At 37.7% G+C, this 24,572-nt stretch overlaps 1 protein-coding gene across 1 annotated transcript; it reads left to right on the top strand.

The window, feature by feature from the left end:
• The first annotated feature begins 5,892 nt into the window (after positions 1 to 5,892).
• LOC148864831 (armadillo repeat-containing protein LFR-like) lies at positions 5,893 to 24,444 on the top strand. Its single transcript, XM_088975982.1, has 8 exons — positions 5,893 to 6,322; positions 13,915 to 14,084; positions 14,348 to 14,490; positions 14,594 to 14,847; positions 23,181 to 23,286; positions 23,372 to 23,510; positions 23,699 to 23,826; positions 23,922 to 24,444. The coding sequence occupies exons 1-8, from the start codon at positions 6,139 to 6,141 to the stop codon at positions 24,175 to 24,177; spliced, it is 1,380 nt and encodes a 459-aa protein (XP_088832108.1). The 5' UTR covers positions 5,893 to 6,138; the 3' UTR covers positions 24,178 to 24,444.
• Positions 24,445 to 24,572: the final 128 nt, after the last annotated feature.

A 24,572-nucleotide genomic window follows, 5' to 3' on the forward strand; every position in this document is an offset into this window, starting at 1 on the left:
TGGCAAAGCAATGGGGTAAAATGGAACTGGTTGCCTAAATAGTTTTTGGGTTGAACGGTTTGACCATCTAGACAACGATGATTCGAAAACCATGGCGAAAAAAAAATCTCCTTAGAATATAAGCTAGGATATAAGCTGAAGGTTATCACATTCAACAATTGCATTAATACCACCAATTCAAATCAATTAACGTGAACCATAACAGCTCCCAAAATAGATGAAGCTTCAACATTGAGGGGGAAGAGGCCACGCACTGACCCCTTTATCCGCTAGCAAACCCATCTGAAAAAAAGAATAATTGTTCCCAATTCAAAAAGTATTGAAAGAAATATATGTTGGCTAAAAGAGACTTCAGCATTCAACAATGTTTTAAGAATCAATTCGGAACTCGAACTGTTTTGGCCATCGATTTTCGAGCCAATGATTCAATCATCCAGTTCAAATAGACAGCCTATTGCAATTTAAAAAATAAAAAAATAATAATTAAAACAAAAGAATGATTAAAACCATTGTTTGGGTCAAACGGGTCAATTATCCAAGTCAGTGGGTCACTGATTAAATCAATTGTTTTTTGTAGAAGGCAAGGTTAGGGGTGAAATGAAACCAGTTGCCTGGATAGTTTCTGGGCCGAAATGGTCTAACTATCTGGGTCAACGACGGTTTGAAAACCATGGCATTCAGTGAGCTGAGTTGTAAGTTAGAATTATAATTTAACATGTCTTATTATTCCCGGTTCAAATGAATCAAAATGTTCATGGAATTTCAATTCACACATTTTGTATAAATCTAGAGTTTAAACACCTACCCTAGGGGAGTTTTTCGGAGCTCCTATGTCTATTACTATTGAGTAATGGACAAACCAAATTGTGAGTTTTTTAATATGTATGTATGTTCAAGGATGAAAGGTATTCCTCTTGCATACTAACTAGGGGTGGCAACGAGCCGAGCTTTTCATGAGCTGCTATAGCTTTGCTCGTGAAAAGCTCGGTTCGGCTTGGTTTCAACTAAGCTCGAGCTTGAGCTCAGCCCAATTCATTGGCTCGATTATGAAACGAGCCGAGCTTGAGCCTACTAGAGCTCGGCTCGTGAGGCTCGCGAGCCGGCTCGAATATATATATATATATATATATATATATATATATATATATATATATATATATATATATAATATAATATAATATAATATAATAATATATATAATAAAATTATAGAAATAAAATATATAATAGAAGTATTATAGTTATTAATTATTATAATTATTATTTTTTTAAATATAAAATAAAAAATTATTTTTTATTTTTATAAAATATTCTTTTCTCAAAATCGAGCTTGAGCTGAGCTGAGCTCAAGCCTTGTAAAACAGTCTCGAGCCGAGCTCAAGCCTTGTAAAACAGTCTCGAGTCGAGCTCAAGCCTCGTACTATTCGGCTCGGCTTGGCTAGAATCCACCCCTAATATTAACATCCCACGTTTAAGATTATTGCATATTGTAGCAGATTTTAGATATAGATCATTATATTGTTGAGATAAAAAAGTCATAACTTCTTATCTATGCATATATAATAAAATTATATAGATATAAGAAAATGAATTTATTAATTATAACATAAGATATAATTATGTATTATATATGTAAATGCATAATTGTATAGATGTATGTATACAATATTAATACAATTTATTTAAAATTTAAGTTTGTATATGGACCTTACTATAGGTCCTTTCTATGTGGCCTTATTTTTACCAATCTATTAGCATAAGAGGTGGGTCCATGTGGAACTTACCTTAAGGGGGTGTTTTTTTTCTGATTTTGAAAGGGGGAAAAGTTGGTCAATGGGATTTTGATTCCCATTGACCAAGAATCATATGTTATTTTATCAGATTTATGTGGGGACCAAGGAAAGTTTATTTTTCTAGGTATCACTTACCTATCCATCTCCTAGGTGGGTAAATAATTCCCACTTGAGGGAAAAGTTGCCAACACTTGAATGGGACAAAAGTGCCCCTTTAATAATGGATTTTTGTAATTAAAATGGTCATTGCCTTATTTACATTGGAAATAAAAAAACATAGGTAAATGCACTTACCCAAGTCAGTTTTTCCTAGGAAACACTTACCTAGGTAAGTGTATGTATTTACCCGGGTAAGTAACTTACCGAAAAGCAAATGGGGCCTAGAGTCAAATTCAAATTTAAATTTAAGTTTAAAGTCTTATTGATTTATGAAAATAAATCCAACCAAAGCCCCCTATAGATGGAAATCTAATCAAGGATGTAAGAGAGAACAATTGATGGAATGTTACTCTCTCCAAAATGGGCAATTTGCCAACTTTCTTCTTTATAGAAGATAATTACAGGTAGTCAAATCTCTAGTCAATTAAGGTATACCTCACATCCCTTGGGTGGAAATAATCACTAATTGAAGAGAAAATAATTAATGGAAAATCATTGTCTCCATAAAAGGTGGTTTACCAAACTTCTTGTCTAAAAGAACTAATTAGAGCTAATAAAATCTTTAGTCAACCTAGGCATAACTTTTCGTAGATGGAAATTAGTCAATGATCGAAGAGAGAATAATGAATGAAAAATCATTCTCTCTATGAACAACACTAATTACAGCCTTTTACTCTCTAGAAAGAGTAATAAGAATCAATCAAATCTCTAATCAAAGAGAGGAGAATATTAAACCAAGAAAATCCATAAATAGGGGAGTCAAAAATTGTGGAGTAAGAAAGTTCTTGGACAAAAAGGACGTGTACAACCATCCTTTCAAGGAATCCTATAACACTCTTGAAATTTTGTAGGATCCTTCTTTTGGTCAAGTTTTCTAAGCCCAGTTGATTATGAACAATCTTCATCATTTTTAAAAATATGGGAATACATCATCCAATCCTCAACTTCAACTCATACAAATTTTCAAGTTGTATAAAATACATCTTCAAGAGATAATTAGAGATTCATCTCTTTTGTAAAGGTCCAAAAACAAAGCTTTTATATCCTAATTATCTTTTTAGCATTGTTAAAGTATTTTAATGATAAATACACCTTATGAAACGTGAACCAATGAAAAATAAATAGACCATATAATGCCTTAATGCGATTGGTTGGAATTTTGATGTAACATTATTTTAAAATTTCAAAATGCACCATAGTTGGACTCTTTTTTATCCTATCTTTTAGTCGAAAATTTATAAAGTGCACTAAAATTGTATGATCAATATTATACAATCAAAATTCATGGGATTAGAGTGTTTTGAATTATTTGTCATGACAGATTGGATCTAATCCGAACTGTTTGCATCAATTCAATTTGGGTTATATTTCACTTGTAATGGATTCATATTGGATCTGACAAGACGGGGTCAACATCTGACAAGACGTCGAAGGAAGCGTGTCACTCAAGAGGTATTAGACGAACCAGGATTTCTTTCTCTCTTTTTCCGTCTCCCTCCTCCTCCTCCCCGTCTCTGTTCAATCTCCTCCTCTCGCCAATGTATCAGCAATCTCCCAGTGGAAAAAGTAAAGGTTTTTGACGACCCAAATCCAAACAATTGATCCATTATGTGAATATTTCCATCCATCAGCAGCGGCAATGCTATTAGTACCGCATCGGTTGTCATGGCGGTTTTTTTAGTTATAAATTAAAGTATCATTTTCTCTTCTCATGCCATGATTGGATCTCCAAGTACACTTTCGTATAGTTTTTGCTTCAAGGTGGTAGTGATTGATTGGTAGTGATGGCTCGTCCGCCATGGCGAACCATGAACCATATTGAATTAATGGTTCAGTGAATTTGCATTTGAACCGGTACCTAGAAAAGGTTTAGATGCAGAGAACACCCTGGCACTAGAAAATGATTCAACGATTAATCAATACCGGTAACAGAAAAGAGTATTACTGTTGTTTTTTCAAAATATAATTGTCACTGTCATGTGGTGTGGCATGTGACGAGGGCGGATTTGGCCCTCCAATGACATTGTGACACCTGATACCTCATGACAATTAAGTGCTAACTACACCAGGCGGCTCTTCCCAAGCAGCTCGCTACAGGCAGCTCGCCACCATGCAGCACTCGCAGGCAGTTCGCCACCATGCAGCACTTACAGGCAGCTTGCCACCATGCAGCCTGGCACCTTACAGACAGTTCGCCACCAAGCAGCTCGGCTCCTCACAGGCAGCTCGCCACCCAAGCAGCTCGACCACCACGTGATAATTCTAAGGAGCTCACCACCGTACCCTGCATTTTACGGGATTGTGACTTGTAACGGCTATATTAGCTCACCCACTCCCCGATTCAGGCAGGAATGGGCAACCTCACCAGTTGGTGGCATTATCCCCGCCTAACATGAAAACAGGTCCCATCACAGCGGGAATTCAAGAACTGCTCCACCAAACCCACAAGGACTCCAGTATATAAAGACCTCACCCCTAGGGGCAAAGGTATGCAAAAAAGAGAGGGAAAATGATGCGTAATCTCTGCTCTCAGCACTCCCATTCTCAAAATATCATATTCAGCTCACTATTAAGTGCTGACTTAGCCGTCGAAGTGACCTCGCCAGGTAAACATCCCTGGATCCTTTGATTTAGTTCATGCCGGTCCCTCAGTTCCCGCCGTTTACGAAGATGAGCAAATCATCTCCAACAGGAAGTAGCCGGTTTAGTTCTTGTCGTTGGTAGCTAGATCACCTTCCGCAGGGAGCAATTGGATTGCACTACACTAGGGAGCTCCGTTTCAGCCCCAAAATCATCGGCCACCTGGGAGTAGACGGGATGACGAGGTACTTAGCCAAAAAATAAAATAATATGTGATCGGACACGGTTACATCAACATGTAAGTGGATTGTGACGAAACCCTAACGATAGTGGAGTAATTAACTAGTTGTTAGGAAATTTGGGGGTACTTTAAGACTATATAAATAGTAAGGGTAGAGTTAGTCAATTAGCTTAACCATGATGGTAGTTTAAGAAATTTGCCCCAAAAATAGTAGGAAGTAGAAAGACCAAAAGCTTCATTAGAAGCTTCTTGAGTTTTGGCTTTTTTGGTCTTTGAGTCTTTCGGTCTATGTGATACCAAATGGACAAGACAAATTCTTGCTGACCAAAGACATGCCAAACACAACCCAAGTCAATTTCCTAAAACTTATGACTTTAAGGGTGCCTTCTTTGGGATTTTGAGAGAGGAGAAAGTTGGTAATCACATTAACTAAGAAACCATGTTCTTTTTTTAGATTTATGTAGGGATTAGGAAGATTTTATTTTTTTGGGTAAGTGATACCCATCTCTTAGGTGGGTAAATTAACTTTTCCATCATGGGAAAGTTGCCAACACTTAGATAGGACAAAAATGCTCCTTTTGATAATAGAATTGGTATAACTAAAATGGTTACCATTTTGTTTACTTGGAAAATAAAAGAACATGGGTAAATGCACTTATCTGAACAAATGTCACTCAGATAAATGCATTTACTCGGATAAATAACTTACCAAAAAGTGAATATAGCATAAGAGATGCACCCTAATGATAGATAAAAATCATTTATTTCTAATAAAAATAGAAATGTGTATATCAAAATTGAGGAATAATTTGGTCTTTTAAATAGTAAGAAACCCAATATACAAACAATTAGAGGGGAGACAGGTGATGCGAGGTCTGTGGTGGGAGTCCCTTTAACTCCCACATAGATATAAATGTAGATTTATTGAGCTTAAATCCATGCTTCACATATTGGTGAAATATTGAATTTAATTCAGATATCTTGGATTCTGATATACCTCTAAGGGTGATTATTTCAACCCGGCCCGGACAAGCCCGATTCAGAAATGCTTGGGCCTAAGTTTTGTGTTCAGGCCCCGTCCATGATGACCCATAACTCACAGGCCAATACAAGGAGGGTGTGGTGTTAGAGTCAGTGTATATGCTATTCCCATGGAAAAGAGAGTCTCATCCACAGTTCCACACTGGATTCAAATACCGAACCGTTGTCAGGGTGTTAAATGGCAATAGCTTAAACACCGTTGGAACTTGGAGGCTTTATTTCTTCCGACCCGGGTCTTCTTAAAACTGTAGCTCGCGTCTTACGGAGCGGGCGCTGAATTTGTCGAGAAGGCGAGGGAGTTGGGGTGCTTCGAAGGGGGACGATAATGCAGAAGAGGGAGCAGGGAAAGGTAGGCGGAGCGGCAGGTGGCGCCGCTCCTCAGCCGGCGAAACGTGGTCGTCCTTTTGGTAGCGGAAGCAGCAACGCCGCCGCTGCTGCGGCAGCAGCCGATTCGGCGGCACCGTCCACCCTCCTGGGTCCATCTCTCCAAGTCCATAGCTCTTTCGCCGGTCAGATTCTTGAAACCCTATCTCTCTTTCTTCATTTCTGTCGTTCTATTCTTCCCTTTTTCTGCATGTAAGAACCCTTTTCTGCGTTTAGTCTTCACTAAAGAAATCGAAAATTACGTACAGAGGAATTTGACAATTTCGAGTTCTGATCATCTTTCGAAATTTAATGAACAAGTCGTACTTGAAATTTTGATGATGGAGAGAGTATGGAGTTCTATAAGAATTCCAAATTCCAAAGAACCAGAAACTAGAAAAACAACTTAAAATCCTTCAAGGACATTTAAATTTTATAGAAGTTCCAGTTTCCGAACAACGAGTATCTATTGTAGGAGATAACAAATTCTGTCAAATTTTAGAAACCACATGCATAAAGTGCAGAATGATGGAGCATTCTGTTAATAATATGACGCTCGCAGGTCCTTTTCATATCCCACCTGTTTAGTAGTCTGAATGTAAGAGAAAAAGCCTTTCCTAATCGATAATGAAAAAATTTTATCATAAAGAGATGGGAACAAGTGCAGTCTACAGTCGCAATGCTGGGATCAAGAGCTTGACCAATATCCTGATCTCAGAGATAGTCCACCAAAAACAGAACCCTGACAGAGATCAGTGTTCCCCACTCCTAACCAAAAAATCAGTTTGGGGGTTTTGGCATTCTACATGTCTGTTTCCCATATTTTCTCTCCAGTTGGTTGCATTTGCAGAATTGTCCTCAGTGATAAATGGGTTGAGACAAGTCTTTCTGGCAATACTTACCCCAGTGAGGGAAGCCACTGCTTAAGCTTTGTACAATTGGCTTTCCTAGTTGTTGTACTTCTAAAGACCCATGCAATGCCACTTTTCGTACCATAGAAAATCCTTCCAATACCAGCTGTCCCAAGATTCTTAAGATTGTTGCCTAAGAACTACCATAAAAGGGATACTTAACTTCCCTATTAAAGGAGGTGGTAAGTAAGACCTTTGAATGGAGAAGCCCAAACAAGTCCATGTGGGGGTTTAGGGCATTGCCCCCAACCTAAATTTTTGGCGTGCATGAAGACTAAAACCTAACCCTACTTCAAAGACACTGACAAACTAAATAAATTAAAAAACTCATAAAATATCAATATCCTGATCACCCAACAATTCTGATATTAGACTTTAGTAGTCCAATCTCCAATCTTAAGCTCCCAATAAAAATTATGAAATTGATATAGGAATTCGAAAACTGGTTTAATTCTCCATATATTCTTTCCTTGCTTTCATATTTGCATCTCGTAGAGAAGTGGATATTGGGAGGATGAGTGGTAAAGCCAAAAGGGATATTAAAATGAATGTATTTGTGGGAATGTGTGAGTAGCCCCAGTAGAGGAAAAAATGCAGTAAACAAAAATGGTCTTGGCACGTGCATGAATAGGACCTACTGCACCAGTAAGAAGGGATCTGATGCAAGTTAAAGGGGTTTAGAAGAGCTTGGGGCAGGTCACAAGTTCATGATTTGAACTGGTAATAAATGATTTCAAGGCTCACAATTTAACTGCAGATATGACTCCTGATAGAATGGAATGGTGAAACAGAATTCATGTAGCTTATGTAGTATAGTTAGGATAAGGCAATGAAACTTTATTCAGTTAGTAGTACCTATATAACAAAGATATTTTCAAGACACACACACACACACACACTTACACATGTACATACATAATTTAACTTGTCAACTTCTCACTTCTCTCATGATTGAAAAGGCGTGCCTAAGCAAGTGTTTGGTGCATGGCGTGCGCTTTACACCTCAACCCAGGTGTGCACCTTTCTTTTGTGCTTTTTGTACTTTCATTGAGCATGGTAGTTGGGCTGGGGGCTCTGCCCCTGGACCCCTGACCAAGCCCCTTGAGGCAAAGCTCAAATAAGCCCATGCTAGGGTTTTGCCTGTTCATTGGTGCTCTGAGAACCTGCCCTTTTTTTGCTAATATATTGTTCATTGCATTCTTCCTAAACCCTAATACAAGGCATTTTTAAAAGATAAGGAACTAAATTTAAATTATAAAACCAATTTTCTTAAGTAGGAATTACGAGTTAAGGACCCTAGTATGGACTTATTTGGGCTAGTTTCAAGGGGCTTGGTTGGTAAAAAGCAGCTCGTAGAATTAGAGTAATGCAATTAGGAAGTAAATACAAAGCTTGAAAGTTTCACAGGCTTAGTTGTGTAGTGTTTGAATATGTTTTATATGTTATGTTCAATTTTATTTTTACATTTTCACTTTGCACATGCTTTATGTGCTATGCTTATTCATTTTAATTTGGGCTAATAGGCTTTTTGAAACATTTAATGTAAAACATGTGTTTTTGATTAATATTATTTTTAATACATATGTTTTATTTAATTTTTTGCATCTTTATGCATTTTTTTGTAATTTTTTAAAGATTTGCCTCGCTTTAAAAGGGCGTGCATCTACCCAATGGTTTTAAAGGTGTACTTTAGTGTGCCTTGGTGCATAGACGAGGTGCATTTTAGGGTATGTGCCTTGTCTAGGTCCCAGGAGCAATACTTTCAAAAGGTGTACGTCTGGTGTGCCTTGTGCATCAGCCTAGGCAAATGCCTTTTGAAAGCACTTTTCCATTTTTTTTTCTGGGCTGGGGGGGGTCTGGGGGGCCTGACCAAGCCCCTTGAGGCAAGCCCAAACAAACAAGTCCATATCAAGGTATTAAATTCTTAATCCCTATAAAAAATAGATTAATGTTTAAAATCACAGTAGCTATTTGAAGTAATGCAATTGGGAAAAAAATGAAGAGATTAAGAGTTTACATGCTTGAATATGTTTTATATGTTATGCTTGGATTTTAATTTTAAATTTTCATTTTAAATATGTTTTACACGTTATGTTTATGTATTTTAATTTGGGGAAAATTCCACTTTAGTACCTAGAACTTTGGGGGTAGTGTCAAGTTAGTATGCAAACTTTCAAACGTGTCACTGCAGTACCTAAACTTTCAAAGTGTCAAGTTGGTCCCTGCCATTAACCAACTGTCATCTGTTAAAATGTCAAAACTACCCTTCAAAAGAAGACACTGTTCATTATCTTCTACCTTGAGACTGAACCAGTTGTGGTGTTTGAGATTCTAGACTAATGAAGTCATATTTTAAGTTTTTTCTCTCTTTTTCTTTGAAGGTACCCAGTTAAGTCTCAAGGTAGAAGACAATGAACAGTGTCTTCTTTTGAAGGGTAGTTTTGACATTTTCAACAGATAATCGACGGTCAGTTAATGACATGGACCAACTTGACACTTTTTGAAAGTTTAGGTACTGCAGTGACACGTTTGCAAGTTTGGGTACTAACTTGATACTACCCCCAAAGTTCAGGGTACTAAAGTGGAAATTTCCCTTTAATTTGATATAACAGGTTTTTAAAATACTTATTTTAAAATTTAAGTTAATGTTTTTAATTAATAGACTAATAGTGTTTACTATTTTTGATATTTTGCATTTTTTAAGATTTTTTTGGCATTTTTTTGAACTCCATACTCTCTCCATTGGAAGATAAGGATAAAGAGGGAGATTTGGAGCTCTGAAAATATAGAACAAGGCCATTGGAAGATAAGGATAAAGAGGGAGTGGGAAAGGATCAGGAGGAGGTGGAAATTGATGAGATACATATTATGAAGTGGACAACTAATTTTGAGAACGCAATTGATATAGAGGTGAGGTTGAGCAAAATTTTGGGTCTGTTTTTCCTGGGGTGAGAGGAATTTGCAAGGAAAGCTTTCAGAGAGGTGGAAGAAGGGGCAAAAAAGATGAGGAAAAGAGAACTGGGGAGCAGGCTGTTATTTTGGGAAGCAATGAAGATATGGGTCCACCTCTTACTGGAGGGGAGGAAATTGTAAGGAAGACGTTTAGGGAGATAGATTTGTGGGAACTTGTAGAGTGGGGATGGAGTTAATGTAAAGTTGGATTAGGGGGGATGCATAATTGAGTTGTTGAAAAATAAGGAAGGTTCAAAGACTCTTGAAGCTGAAGTTTATGTCAGTGAAGATGTTTGTGAGCAGGAGTCAGTTCAAACTTTTGAGAAAAATGCGGTGTTCAAATTAGAAAGGATTAATGACTGTTCTATGGGGTTAGGATTAAGTGATTAGATGCCAATTGCGTTAAGAAGATTTAGTAGTAAGAAGCAACTTTGAACTGTTCAAGTTTCCAGAGTCTTTAATAGACTGAAGATGGATTTAATGGGGGGGTGGTCCTATAAAGAAATTAAGAACACTAGGAAGCAAAAAATGCATTGTCATGACTAAGGAGGGGCTACAAGTGATGTTTTGAAGGGGTTTTGGTTTAGAGTTGGGTGTTTTTTATTGATAGGTCGTGGTCAGGTTTGGTTGCGATCTTTGGCTCATGTCTGGGATTTTTTGGTGGTTTGTTTATTGGTTGGGTTTTATGTTATTTTGCCTTTTTTGTTGGGTCTTCGGCGGCAAATGGGTTTGGTGATGGGGGTTGTTTTTGTTTCGGTTCTGGTTTTTTAGGTCCATGTTGGGGGTTTTGGTTGAGGTTTTGATGTCTTGTTGGTGGTGGGTGACGCCTTATCTCCTTTTGATGTAATCCTTTTTTTTTAATAATTTTATTTTTTATTTATCTTAAAAAAGAATAATTATAGGGGTTATTAATGAGAGAGAGATATATAATCTACTATTACAATTTGAATGTATTGGCTGATACATTTAAGATATCGTCCCGTATCGGTCCTGTTTGGTCTAAACCCAAAGAGACCCCCTTTTAGTCTAGTGAAAACCTTTGAAACCAAAACATCTCAATGCTTTCTTTGTCTTTTAGTCTTCTAGTTGCTAAAACATGCTTCCTGAACTTCAATGAACAAGAAGGGTTCTCATGGATCCTTTCTAGTTCGAGACTGAATTAAACTCCGATCTAGCTGAATTAAACTCCGTCTTTTAGTTTTTTTCTCAAAGAACTGGACATCAACCATCACTGCATCTTTTTCAATATCATCTTCTTCCGATCTAGCTGTACTCCAGTTATTGTGGCCCTCATCAGACAATAGTGGATACTCTTGAAGATCTCTAACATTCTTCCTTACACCTCTTATAGCTTTCCTCCAACTCTTGAACATCTTTCTTGTAAAGGATTGACCTCCTAACACTAATAGACCCAAGGCTTTACTTACATCCATTGCTGGATTAGCCACTTTGTTTAAGTCAATGGCCCTATCATAATGGTGAGTTTCATTAATATAAGCTTCCTCCACTCTTGACTGAATTAAACTCCCAGCTTCGTTAGAAGAGCCATCATCATCCTGAATTTTTTCTTCCTCTGTCAAAGGTCTTCTTCGATAAGCTCTTTTCCTAATATAAACCTTGGAGCAGGAATCAACCAGCATTTTCCCTTTATTTCCTCTCCTTTCTTTATCTCCAGTCTCCACCTCTTTCTACAGATTTTGGAACCCCTCATTTGACTTTTTCCTCTGTCCTTTCAATGCTCGAAGAGTGTTTTAGAACTGCCTAAAAAAACTGAGACTTGTAACCTGTGTGACTAGCCTTTTGTACATCATGTCATGTACTCTCTTTTTTTCTCTTCATTAATATATAAAGTTACTATTTTCCTCAAAAAAAAAAAAAACTGAGACTTGTTCAGCTGTTCTCCTCTAACTCTCTAAGTCCATCACTTTATCCAACTCGAGATCCTTTTCTCCCCCCATTTGAAAAACTATTCTTTTGTTCAAACTTCTTTCCAGCTTCCACTTCAAAAAAATTCAAGGAATTGAAGAAACCTATCTCTGGAGATACAATATTATCCCTCAAAGCACCACGATTTGAAGTGATGTTCTTAATCAGATCCCTTGCTGCTTTGAACTCAAGACTAGTTCCTCCATCGACCACAACAACTTGAAAAGGGTTTTGACCAACTTTTGATCCTCAGCTCTTCTCTTGCAAATATCCTCCTTTCTCCTTTGCTACTGGACAATTCCTGTCTTTGCATTCTTGCACAACTTCAGGACTTCATTTGAATAGGAATATTTCACGAAACACTTGTATTTTCTTCTGCCGAACACATTTGTCTTTTTCTCATGCAAAACTCTTGACCTCTTTGAAACCTTTTGAACTCCAGAGTTTTAAACTAATTCAATGATTTGGCAGCAGGACCGAACTGTGGTTGGGCCGATTGTACTGGGCCCAAACCAATTCAGCCTAACACCTAAAACTTTTTTTCCAATTTTATAATTGGTCCTCCGTTGTCCCCGACCCTTCACCTTCCTCCTACGTCTTCCTTTGCAACTTTTTGTCTTCAACAGTCGATCAAAACAAAGCCTCCTCATCTTCTTTTAATGCCTCCCTATTTGCTTTTGATCTTTAATCTGAAACAAAGAATCCTTTCCAACAACCATTCTCAGTTTGAAAATCTTATCCTTGTAAAACAAATCCAGCAACGTTGGGATCACATTAAACTCCTCAGCCTCAACTAGAATTCTTGTAAATTGGATATTCTCCCATCTTGTATTTCTGAAGTCAAATCTCTTAACCCAAATGTCGGGATCACATTAACCTCCTATTTCTTTTGGTTACAATATGACTTTGAGTTGACAACAATCTCTTCGGAACCCAAACTAGAATTTCCATTGTTTGTCACAGGCATTGAATATCTTTCTTCCAAAATTTTGAACATTTTCCTGGCAAAATCCTCCCCTCTAAAATATGTAACCCAGAGCCTTACTTCCACCTCAACCTCTCGCCGCACTTTCCAAATAAACTGTTCCTTACATGAGTCTTATCCATAATCACTTCCTCATCATCTGAAATATCCTTCTCAACATTATCATCTTCAGGATCAACAATATCTTGTAAATGCTTAGTTCTATATTTGTTTTGACTATAGGCTTTAATGCTCAAATTCTTTTCGATGTCTCCACCCCCTTGATCCAACCCCCCTTCAACACCAGCACTTCCACTGATCCCACATGCCCTTGCCTCACTGCAGCCATATTTGAACAAGCTGAAGTTTCAAACTCCGTTGTTCTCTCAGCACCCTTCATTTCAATCCCCCTCCAGCCTCTTTTTTCTTTTCTTATTTTTTTTTCAATATACAACCAATGAAGCTATCGTCAACCCCAAAGAAACACCATCTTTCACAGACTTAGCAGAAGCATTCTCCCTATTGGAATTACCATGATTGTTCCTCTCCAGCATCTCATCATTTGATTCCCCTTCTTTTTTCAATCCTTCTGTCTTCTTCCTTAAGATTATTGAAACTCAGTTCTAACAGATCACACTCTTCTGAAAACTTTGCCACAATACATGCGATCCTGTAAGAGAATAACATGATCAGCCTCAACAGAGTCACCACAATTGCTAACCATCTCAAACACACACACACACACATACACAAATACGTATACATGATGTAGTTGTGCTCTTATGCTTTTGTAGACACACTGATTTGAAGCTATGCATTTAATCAGAGCTATTTTTCCAATTAAAAGGGTGAGCGTTGTTGAATCTTGGACAATTTGATAAAGCCTTCCATGTTTTCGGGGAAGCTTTAGCGTATATCTAATTCCATTTATAGCAAAATCTACCTTATATTAGTACTAATAAGTTTCACAATCATGTATCCCCAGATCAGAATAACAAAAGGATAGTTTTGGCTCTTCAAAGTGGATTGAAGAATGAGTTGACATGGGCGCTGAACACTCTTACATTGCTATCTTTCAAAGAAAAGGATGACATGCGCAGGGATGCAACCCCTCTTGCTAAAATACCTGGGTTGCTGGATGCTCTTCTTCAAGTTGTAGGTGTTGCTAATTTCTTTATTTTATATGCTTTGGTTTAACTGTGTTTCTCTGCGTGTGTGTGTATTTGTTATCATACTGTGTTTTACATATTCTAATTAGACTAGTATTTGTCTTCATTGAATTTTATATCGTGAGGCTTATTTTAGAGAAAAGCAGCTAGCACACATTCCCCAAATTCAGTTTTTGCTATTTGCTATTTTTGAACTACATTTCTCCTGAAAAAAATCTCTTTGTAATAAGAACTTTATTAATGGAACAGATAGATGACTGGCGGGATATAGCTCTTCCAAAAGAACTTGCAAAGGCACCTAGGTTCAGATTGTTGGGTGCAAATTCTGTAGTTTCAGGATTTGGGAACGAGTACGAGGCATTATGCTCAAATGATGGTGCTCTCAATTCTGGGTAACCCCAACTTAATGTCTCACTGTATGGTCAAGCCGTAATTACCAGTAATATAAAGTGCAGATTTGGAGCTCTGAAAATATTTTGGCATTTCTTTTGACAGCACTGGATCTAGTTCATCCAATACAGAGGTATCAAACCAGAAGAGCATGGCCAAGAATGGTCCATCGGAATGGTTTGATGAAGATGGCCTGTTTAATCTGGATGACGAGGGGCGTGCAGAAAAGCAACAGTGTGCTGTTGCTGCTTCAAATATAATCCGGAATTTCTCTTTCATGCCTGATAATGAGGTGATTATGGCCCAACATCGGCATTGCTTGGAAACAGTATTTCAATGCATAGAAGATCACATCACAGGTCAGTGACATGAGTTTGTAGGAATACAATTTTTTTTTGTCATCGTCTTAGTTATCCAATTTATTAGATACATTTCTTTTGAGCAAATGGTTTCCATTGTATATATATACATGTCAAAGGGGGAATGCTCTCTGGTTGTAATTGTGGTTACTGTTAGTATACAAGACAAATAATTCAAAAGTCAAAACCACAAGGCAAACACTTATTGAAATGATTGCTCTAACAAATTCTCAGTTCCAAATTATATCATTTATTGCTAGTGGTTTCCATAGAAAAGTTAAAAATTTTTCCTCTCACAAGACATCTTCAATTTTGATTCTAGGGATTGGGTGATATGGTGAGCTCGTGACTAGATTGTTTTGGAGTTATAGTTATGCTTTTTGCATCTATGATTCATATTTTGATATATGATATGAACAGCAATGACTTAAGTTGACAATTATTTTAAAGGTGGTATACTTGATTATCAATGAAATTTTTGGTATAATTAATTATTTTTATATTTTTTTAATGAATTTTCCTTGAATCTCACAATTTATGATTTTAACCCAAATTCAATTTTGATCCTAGGATTTTTGGATTTGATTCTGCTTTGACAATATTACATTTATAAGTGTTCTTGCCTAATACTGCTAAAGAAATACATAGGTAGTGTATAGCCCTGTTGAAGTGCTTTCATCATATAAAGATATGAACCAAAATATAAAGATATGATGTCATGCTGGTCATGCATCCCTTTCTCTTTTATGTAGAACATTCTTATTATCCAAGATGGCTTTCTATCAGGATTGTTGGAAAGTGTTGAAAGATGAGTTATGCGAAGTCTTTAAGGAATACTCGAATAGACATATCATTAGCCCTGGAGATAATACAACCTTTCTGTCTTTAATTCCAAAAAAGAGCTGATGCTGATCAACCTAAAGACTTCTAACCCATAAGTTTGGTGACCGGTATTTACAAAATAATTGCTAAGGTCCTTTCATTGAGGATTAAAGCAGTACTTCCCTTAATCATCAGTCAGTTACAAGGGCCTTTCATTCAAGGGAGACAGATAATTGATTAAATTTTAATAGCTAGTAAATGTGTAGAGGAAATGAAGAAATCTAGAAAGGAAGGCTTTGTTTGCAAATTGGACTTGGAGAAGGTGTATGATTTGGTGGATTGGACTTTCCTGTTAAAGGTGATCCAATTTCGTGGTTTTTGGGAGAGATGGTACAATAAGGTGTATGGTTGTATTTGATCTTGCTCTACCAATTTACTACCTCTCTGTTAGGATTCCACCAAGGGAAGCAAAGGATTTAGAAGAAGTGATGAGAGATTTCCTTTGGGAGACAGGAGAGGCCAGAAAAGACCATTTAATTAAATGGGAGATTGTGTGTAGGAGCAATGAAGAAGGTGGGTTGGGTATTGGGGATGTGAGTAAGAAGAATATAGCTCTCTTAGGAAAATGGTTATGGAGATGGCCACTAGAAAGGGATAATTTATGGCATGAGGTGGTGGATGGTATCCATAGAAGGTTGGAGAATGGTTGGGATGCTGGTTATCACAAGAAGCTACTTTGGCAGCACCTTGGAAAGCAATTCATGGTATTCTTCCTTTTTTTCTTAGGTATACCAGGTATGATGTATGTTAGGGAATTTAATATGGTTTTGCGAAGATGTTTGGATTGGTGATTTCCCTTTGAAGGATTTGTTCCCTTGTATTCCATTTCTTTGTACAAAAAAGAGGTGATCTCAAAATTTCTTGTCCCTCCTTTATTGTCTTTGGGTCGTAATTGGAATTTTGGGTTTTGTTGGGGGTTGAGGGACGAGGAGTCCACTTCTGTGACAAAGCTTTTACATCTTCGATAGAGTTTGTTTGGAGCCTTCTAAACTAGATAGAAGAGTTTAGTTTCCAAGTTGTAATGGTTATTTTTCTTGTGCCTATTTTTTTCAACGCCCTTTGTCAGTCCTCTAACCTTCATCCTGTCCCTTTTAAGGAAGTTTGGTGCCGGCCTATTCCCCCTAAAATTAGTTCTTTGTGTTGGGGAAGTGTTCTATGGGAAGGTAAACACTTTGGATCACTTACAAAAGAAGAGACCTTTTATTTCTATTTCCTTGAACTGGTGCACTCTTTGTAAACCGAATGATGAATCTTATTACTAACTAATATTCAATTCCTTTGCTGCAGATATTTAGGATTGGTTTTTCTCTTTGTTTGATGTGTAGGTGGAACTTTTAAATGGAGATTAAGATGTTGTTTGATCCATCTACCTTTATTTGGTTGAAGAGAAGGGAAGAATAATGTGAAGGTGCACTAGAGTAGCGGTTATTTGGACATTATGGGAAGGAGAGAAGCATGCAACAAATTAAGGTTTGTTTAATGATTAAGGTTGTCCATTGGCTATTACCTTTGGATTTATTGCATCAATTTTCCTTTGATGATATTTGGAGAAATTGGTATAGTGTGAAAGGACAGAATATACTTGACATGGGTACCTCCTCTTAAAGGTATTTCTAACTTAAATTATGATGGAAGTAGCCAAGGTAACCTAGGCCCTTTTGGAATTGGAGGGGTTACAATAGAGAAGACAGGAAATGTAGTGACACTACTCAGCACCAGTGGGAATTAGGAACTCTATAAGGGCTGAACTGTATGCTGTTTTACAAGATGTTCAGATTACAAAAGAGTTGAATCTGGAGAATTTGGTGGTTGAAGGGGACTCAAAGGTGGTAGTGGGCTGGCTGAAGGAACCAGATTCAGTTATATGGTGTTATAAGGATGTAATGAAGAAGATCAAATGGTTAACAAGAAATATGAATCTCATTTATCAAAAAAAAAAAAAAAGAAAACAAGAAATATGAATCTGTTCATACAATGGGCAGGGAGAGAGGCCAATGCATTGGCTGATTCTTTAGTTAAGCAGGGGATACATAGGGATCAGTTGTAATTGTTTGCTGTAATTTCTTTTAGGGGTTACATATGAATCTGTTCATACAAGGCTGTACCTCACACCTTTCCCTGGGGTGCTTGTGACGTTGATTAGCTATATTGATTTCAGTGATTTTTTTTACTTATAAAAAACATTCTTATCTAAGATGCCAAAGGAAATTTCTTCTTAAAATGTCCCATTTGAGGTAGATCTTGCATCCCCCTCCAAGAGAATATATAGAGAAATTAAAAGAAAAAGGAGAATTCCCAAAGGTACAAACAATCTAATATGGGCTTGGAGACGAGAATCCTTAAAGATGATGCTTCACATCTTGCTTTTTACTAATGTGCAATCCCAGCCTAATTGCGTTCACCATAGTCTCGTATCAAAATTATGTTCTGAAGAAAACTATACAATTCCTTCTATCAATATCACCATGCAAGAGTGTTAACATCACTGTGATGTCTCTCCTGTGAAGAATCTCTTGTTACTGTAGTTTGGAAACCGGATTTCCTGCACTCTCTTTGGTGTGGGATGCAGTACACTTCCAATGAAATTCAACCACGTCACACCACACATGCCTCCCCTTCTCACATGTGTGGATGAAGTTTAACAGAAGGTGGGGCGTTATGCCTCCAAATTCTACTTTTGAAATCTAAAAAAAAAAAGAAATAGGTAAAGAAAGGAACTTGACTACCCAGTTGACAGATGCGAGAGTCTAAACAAAGAAAAAGGAAACTCAACCCAAGTCTTGCTTGCCAAACCCTATATGAGGAGAATGCCATTAACAAGCAATACGTAGGAAATCGTTTTGCAAGAAACTCAACCCAGGAACAAGGGTGGAATTTGTTTTGCAAGAAACAGTGTTTCTTCTTCACTGTTTCATTTCTTCTTCTTTGGATGCCATTAACAAGAGATTTGCATACTTCTCTTTCTTCTTCTTCTTAAAGTTACGGCCAAAGGTAGAATCCATTTACAAGTAATTGTTTGATTTCATCAGCGTTTCTTCTTCTTCTTCCTGACCCTGCTTTATTCTGCAACATCAAATTGTGGTTAAAACAATTCAAACTTTGTAATAGTGGTTTAATGTGGTTAAAGCAAATATGTCTAAAAAATCAGTGTATAAAAAGGAGTGAGATGTATTCACCAAAAAAAAAGGAGTGAGATGTCACTATTTTGGTGGGACCCCAAAACTGAAGAGTTACCTGTGATTCATCACTGTGTACTGTTAACCAACACGCGACTTGTGGCCTTCGACTGAAAGGTAAAAGAAAATATAAGCGATCTTTGTAAAACAATTTCCTACGTATTGCTTGTTAATGACGTCTCCTCATCCAGGGTTTGGCAAGCAAGATTTGGGTTGAGTTTCCCTTTTTTGTTTAGACTCTCCCATCTGTGGTCTGGGTAGTCAAGTTTCCTTTTTTTTTTATTACCATTTTCTTTTTTTAGACTGCTGAAAGTGAATTTGGAGGCATAATGCTCCAAACCTTCTGTTAAACTTGATCCACACGTGAGAAGGGGAGGCATGTGAGGTGTGACTTGGTTGAATTTTATTGGAAGTGTACCATGTCCCACACCAAAGAGAGTGCAGGAAATCTGGGTTCTGCAGTTTGCTCTTCACAGAATAATTTATTCAGTATGTAGGAATTCTATTCTTTACATACATGCCAAGCGGCAAGCTTGTTTGTGTTCAGTTAGTCCCTGGTTGGTTTCTGTTTTTATGTTTTATGCATAGTGGTCCTTTTTTTTTTGATAAGTAACATAGTGGTCCTTTTATGTAATGTAAAGTTGCTGATATGGCAGATCACAAAGGATATATCATCATCATTATCATCTAAGCCTTTGTCCCAACTATATGTAGTCAGCTAACAAAGGTTATATATGAGACAGAAGAGTAGGGGCATAATGATCCTTTTATGTAATGTTAAGTTGCTGATATATACATGAGGCAGAAGGGCTCATGCTTGCTATTTCTCTCCTACATTTGCCTCTTCATTTTTTTCCTTTACTGTTTTCTCCTTTTTTCTTCTCATATTCTCTTCTTAATTCTTCTAAAATAAACTGGGGAATTAAGGATTTTTTTTGGCTCTAGAAAACTTTTTTTTTTTTTTTTTTGTAAAAGGTAAGGTAAATTTATTAATAGAAAGCAGAACCATACAAAGGCCTCCCAGAAGGGAGCAAAGACTGAGAACAGCCTCTCAGTTTACATTACAATTCAAATATTCTAACAGAACTTGACTGAGACCCCAAAACCCTAGGCTGTATGCCTTTTACACCTGCAGTCCAGGATACAAGCTTTCCCACTGCAAGTCAGCCCGCCTCCTTTTTCTTATTCTGAAAGATTCTTCTGTTTCTCTCTAGCCAGCTTAGAAAGGCCTAACAAATCCCAACTCCTTAGCGGATCTGAAACCTGATTTGGCATGACCCAAGAAATACCATCCGATGAGAGAAAATGGTTCCAAATTCCAGCCGCAAAAGGACAATGGATGAAGAGATGATTGTTGTCCTCCTCTGCTTGCCCACACAGCTCGCACATCATGTTTTGGATCAGAATTCCTCTTTTTGTCAAATTCTGTTTAGTTAGATTTTTGTCCAATACCACCACCCACAGCAGTGCATTCACTTTGAGATGAGGAATCTGAGTCCAGATTTTATTAGCAGGAAAGTTATCCAGACCTTCACTAGCTAGTCTTTTGGCTAAAGAGCTTATAGTGAATAATCCATCAGCATTCCACTTCCAAATCCAAGCATTTTCTTCCAATGGGTTCAGAACTTGACTAGAGAGCAAGTTCAACAGGTTCACCACTTGTTCCACTTCCCAATCTTGGAAAGGTCTTCTGAACTTAGGGCTCCATACAATACTATTCCCCATCAACTCACAACAATCTGTCACCATAACCTCCTGATTCTCTGCAAGTTGAAACAAGTGAGGGAACAACTATTTAAGGGCCCTATTGTTACACCAATTGTCTTTCCAAAATTTAAAGCGAAGACCTGAGCCCAACTTAAGGGACAAACCACTTTGAACCAGAGGGTAGATTTCCATATTTTTCTTCCAAAGAGAGCAACCCAAGGAAGGAAGGATCAAGGTTGTTGTCCAACCTCCTCCATCTGTTTTATACTTGTCTGCCATTAAAGACCTCCACCAGCTAGTTCTTTCTGTAGCAAATCTCCAGATCCATTTACCCATAAGAGCTTAGTTAAAAGTCTTCAGATTTCTCACCCCTAAGCCACCTCTTTCTTTCGGAGTACACATTTGTTTCCAACTGACTAAGTGTATTTTGTTTTCCTCCCAGCCCTTCCAAAGGAAATTTCTTTGTAGCCTTTCTATTTTGATTGCCACTTTGGTAGGGATAGGGAAGAGAGAGGAAATAGGAGGGGAGGTTAGATAGAGAACTCTTTAGAAGAGTGATTCTACCCCCCCCCCCCAAAAGAGAGATGTTTGGCTTTCCAGGATGCCAATTTCCTTTCCGATCTTTTGACCACCGTATCCCAAATTAGAGAAGAAGAGTATTTGACCCTCAAGGGGAACCCTAAATACATTGTTGGAAGGTACCCGATCTGACAAGCTAGCACTTCAAGATTCTCAACCTTCCCCACAGGGATTATTCTACTCTTGGCCCAGTTAGCCTTTAAACCTGTTACCACTTCAAACCAACTTAACACCCCAAGCATGATTTCCAGTTGACCTAGATCTGCATCAATAAAACACGTGTCATCTGCAAACTGGAGTAACTGCACTTTTTCCCCACCTGGAACTGATTCAAACCCTTTCCATAAGCCTTCTTCGCTAACTCGATGAACAAAGAGGGACAACACCTCCATTATAGAAATTAATTTATTAAAATTATAAGAAAGCATAACAACAAGAAGTTGTGAAAGAAACAAGTAGGCACAAGATGTCTAAACCCCCCAAAGTATTATTACAACCGAGGTTACTGAGCTCCAAATATAGTCTGTCTCTGAACCCATTGCTTAGCTAGACCATCTGCCAAACTGTTGGCAGATCTTCTAACCCAATTAACTTGAATAGACATGTCCCTAGAGAGCCATTTTGAACCATCTGAGATCATTCCTTAGGTGCCAAGACACTCCTTCCCCCTTCTTTAACCAGTCCACAACTATTTTGGAGTTGCCTTCAATAATTAACCTTTCAAAATCCAACTCTTTGGTTTTCTCAACTCCAAAAACAGCTGCCAAGGATTCTGCTGTAGTCACATCACCTTGCTCAATTGGATCTGAGAAGAAAGCATGTATATTTCCTTCCTCATCCCTGATTACCCCTCCGATTCCAAAGGGGCCTGGATTTGCCTACACAACTCCCATCAAAATTCAGTTTCAACCAGCCAATAGATGGAGGTGACCAGTCCACTGTTACTATCTTTCTTCTAGAAGATAAGTCAGCTATAGCCCCCCAAGACCTGAAAAAATCATCAACCTTAAAGTCTGAGAAAAGATTCAAGGTCTTCCCAGTAGAAAGCACCAACTCTAGGAGGAATGGGGGAACACTGTATTTCCTTAACAAGGAAAGAAGAAGAAGGGGGAAGGTGAGGAAGCTATAAGAGAGGTAAACAAAGACTTACAAGTGAAGAGCAATGTTCAGTGTAAGGAGCTAAGTTTTCTCAGGTCTTCATGGCGATTCTGGTCATTCTGACAGAGTGAGATATTTTCTCTTGATTAAGTTGACATTATGCCTCATCTTTTAACTATGTAAGCTCATTTTCACAGGAATACTAAATCTAGAAAGTATCAGAGGGACTGTGTCATGGAATGTGGGGAATTGACAAGACAAGGCTAAGTTGTTAGAAATTTAGAATTTCCCAATTCACTAGTCAAGCCTTATTCTTGGTCTGTTTCCTTTCACGCGTGCATATATTATATATTATACACAAAGGTGAGTCATGGCATTTGCCCTTAGGCCTTCTGTTGCAAATATCTTTATCTTCTAATCTAATCAGAGATTTTCATAAAATGACTTAGTTATTACGACATACTTAAAACGTCATGTAAAATTTTCTTTTAAAATGTTGATGTTTGTAGTTTATCGTTAATAATGCAGTATGTCATTCATATTTTACAAGAGCTTGTGCTAAAGTAGCATTTTTTTTTTTGTTAACTTGCTCTAAAAAAGAAACAAATGTATCTTTACCGACTCAAGAAGAGTTTTCCCTGATGAATAAACTTGTTTCCCCTGGAATACTCCTAAAGGGCTAGGGGGCCATAGCCCATTGCTGGTCTTGGCTAGTTGGGGCCTCGGAAGGGGTAGACTGGATATTTAAGCTAATATCTGGCATATTTTTTCACAAAGTTGTGCTCTCAATCTGCATTCTCTCGCTTGTCAATTCGTGCTTATGATATTAATCCATGTCTTTCTTGCACAATTCATTCCAACATGCATATAATAAGTTGCCCATGTTGACAGAGGATGAGGAACTTGTAACAAATGCACTTGAGACAATTGTGAATTTAGCGCCATTGCTGGACCTCCGAATTTTCAGCTCCTCCAAGCCGTCCTATATCAAAATAACGTAATACTTTATTTCTTTCCGTTTTTTAAACTTTTGCTACATCATTTCTAAGTTGAAAGTTTTCATTATTTCTTTGACCAACCAGTGAGAAAAGTGCAGTTCAAGCCATCATGGGGATGCTGGAATCCTCCATCAAAGCCTGGCATTGTGCTGCTGCTGAATTGCTTGGCCGCTTGATAATAAATCCTGATAATGAACCATTCCTTCTTCCTTTTGCTCCTCAGGTTTGGATTATATAATCCCTTGTTATGTATTAGAGAGCTGAGGCTTATTTGTGTTTTCTTTCCACCTTTATCTTCTTCACATTATGACCTTTGTATACTCTTGTAAGAAGTTTAATGCTCTAATATGTTTCATAATTAGTAATTTATTTATCAAAAAAAATTTCGTAATTCCCAAATTGGCTCTGCAGATATATAAGCGCTTAATTGATCTAGTAAGCTTACCAGCGGTAGATGCACAAGCTGCAGCTGTTGGAGCTCTTTATAATCTTTCAGAAGTCAACATGGACTGCAGGCTGAAGCTTGCGAGTGAGAGATGGTGCTTCCTAGTACCCTGAATCATAACTAGCATAGAGATCCAAAATCTGTCTGAAAGGCTCCATCTTGCTGAAATTTCCTTTTGTTCTAATGCAGGGCTGTTGATAGGCTATTGAAAGTGATTAAGACGCCACACCCTGTCCCAGAAGTCTGCCGCAAAGCAGCAATGATACTGGAGAGCCTTGTTTCAGAACCACAGAACAGGGCCCATCTCCTAGCTTATGAGAATGCCTTTGCAGAGATTCTATTCTCGGATGGTAGATATTCTGACACCTTTGCCAGGATACTATATGAGTTGACTTCACGGCCTAACAACAAAGTGGCCATGGCCCGTGGTGCTTGGGGCATGTAGTCAAAACCCAGCCTGGTCAGTGCCATCTAGTAGCTTTTCTCATTCTGGAGACACTCAGCTAATAGTCATGTCTTGATATTTGTTATGGGTAGTGTCAACATACTTAGGTCTTGGTTAGTCAGTTAACCACAACCCATGATAATTACCATACGTTATAAAAGGAGGTCCTCACCCTGATAAATTGCTAGTTGCCCATTTTCACGAGTTTGCACTTGTCATATTGTTACTCTATGTTGTTGTATGTATAGAACTGTTTCTTCTGTCAAATTTATACCTGATCATATCAGTTTGCAGGAGTGGGCAGTTCGAAGCCTATAGAAGCATTCTATTCCTATAATGACTATAGGCACAGGAAGTTTCAGTTAAGGTCCTGTCCATTTTTCCGAGTTTGAAAT

Source organism: Nelumbo lutea, chromosome 3 (genome assembly GCF_056320005.1).
Source record: "Nelumbo lutea isolate HS-2025 chromosome 3, American lotus-T2T, whole genome shotgun sequence".
In the NCBI taxonomy this organism is placed as follows: Eukaryota; Viridiplantae; Streptophyta; class Magnoliopsida; order Proteales; family Nelumbonaceae; genus Nelumbo; species Nelumbo lutea.

What these genes read in the sequence shown, in the direction of transcription:
- LOC148864831 (XM_088975982.1), top strand. Translation starts at nt 6,139, where the DNA reads ATGCAGAAGAGGGAGCAGGGAAAGGTAGGCGGAGCGGCAGGTGGCGCC. An exon ending in AGTCCATAGCTCTTTCGCCG is followed by an intron (nt 6,323 to 13,914) that starts GTCAGATTCTTG and finishes ATGTATCCCCAG; the next exon opens with ATCAGAATAACAAAAGGATA. An exon ending in AAGCTTGCGAGTGAGAGATG is followed by an intron (nt 23,827 to 23,921) that starts GTGCTTCCTAGT and finishes GTTCTAATGCAG; the next exon opens with GGCTGTTGATAGGCTATTGA.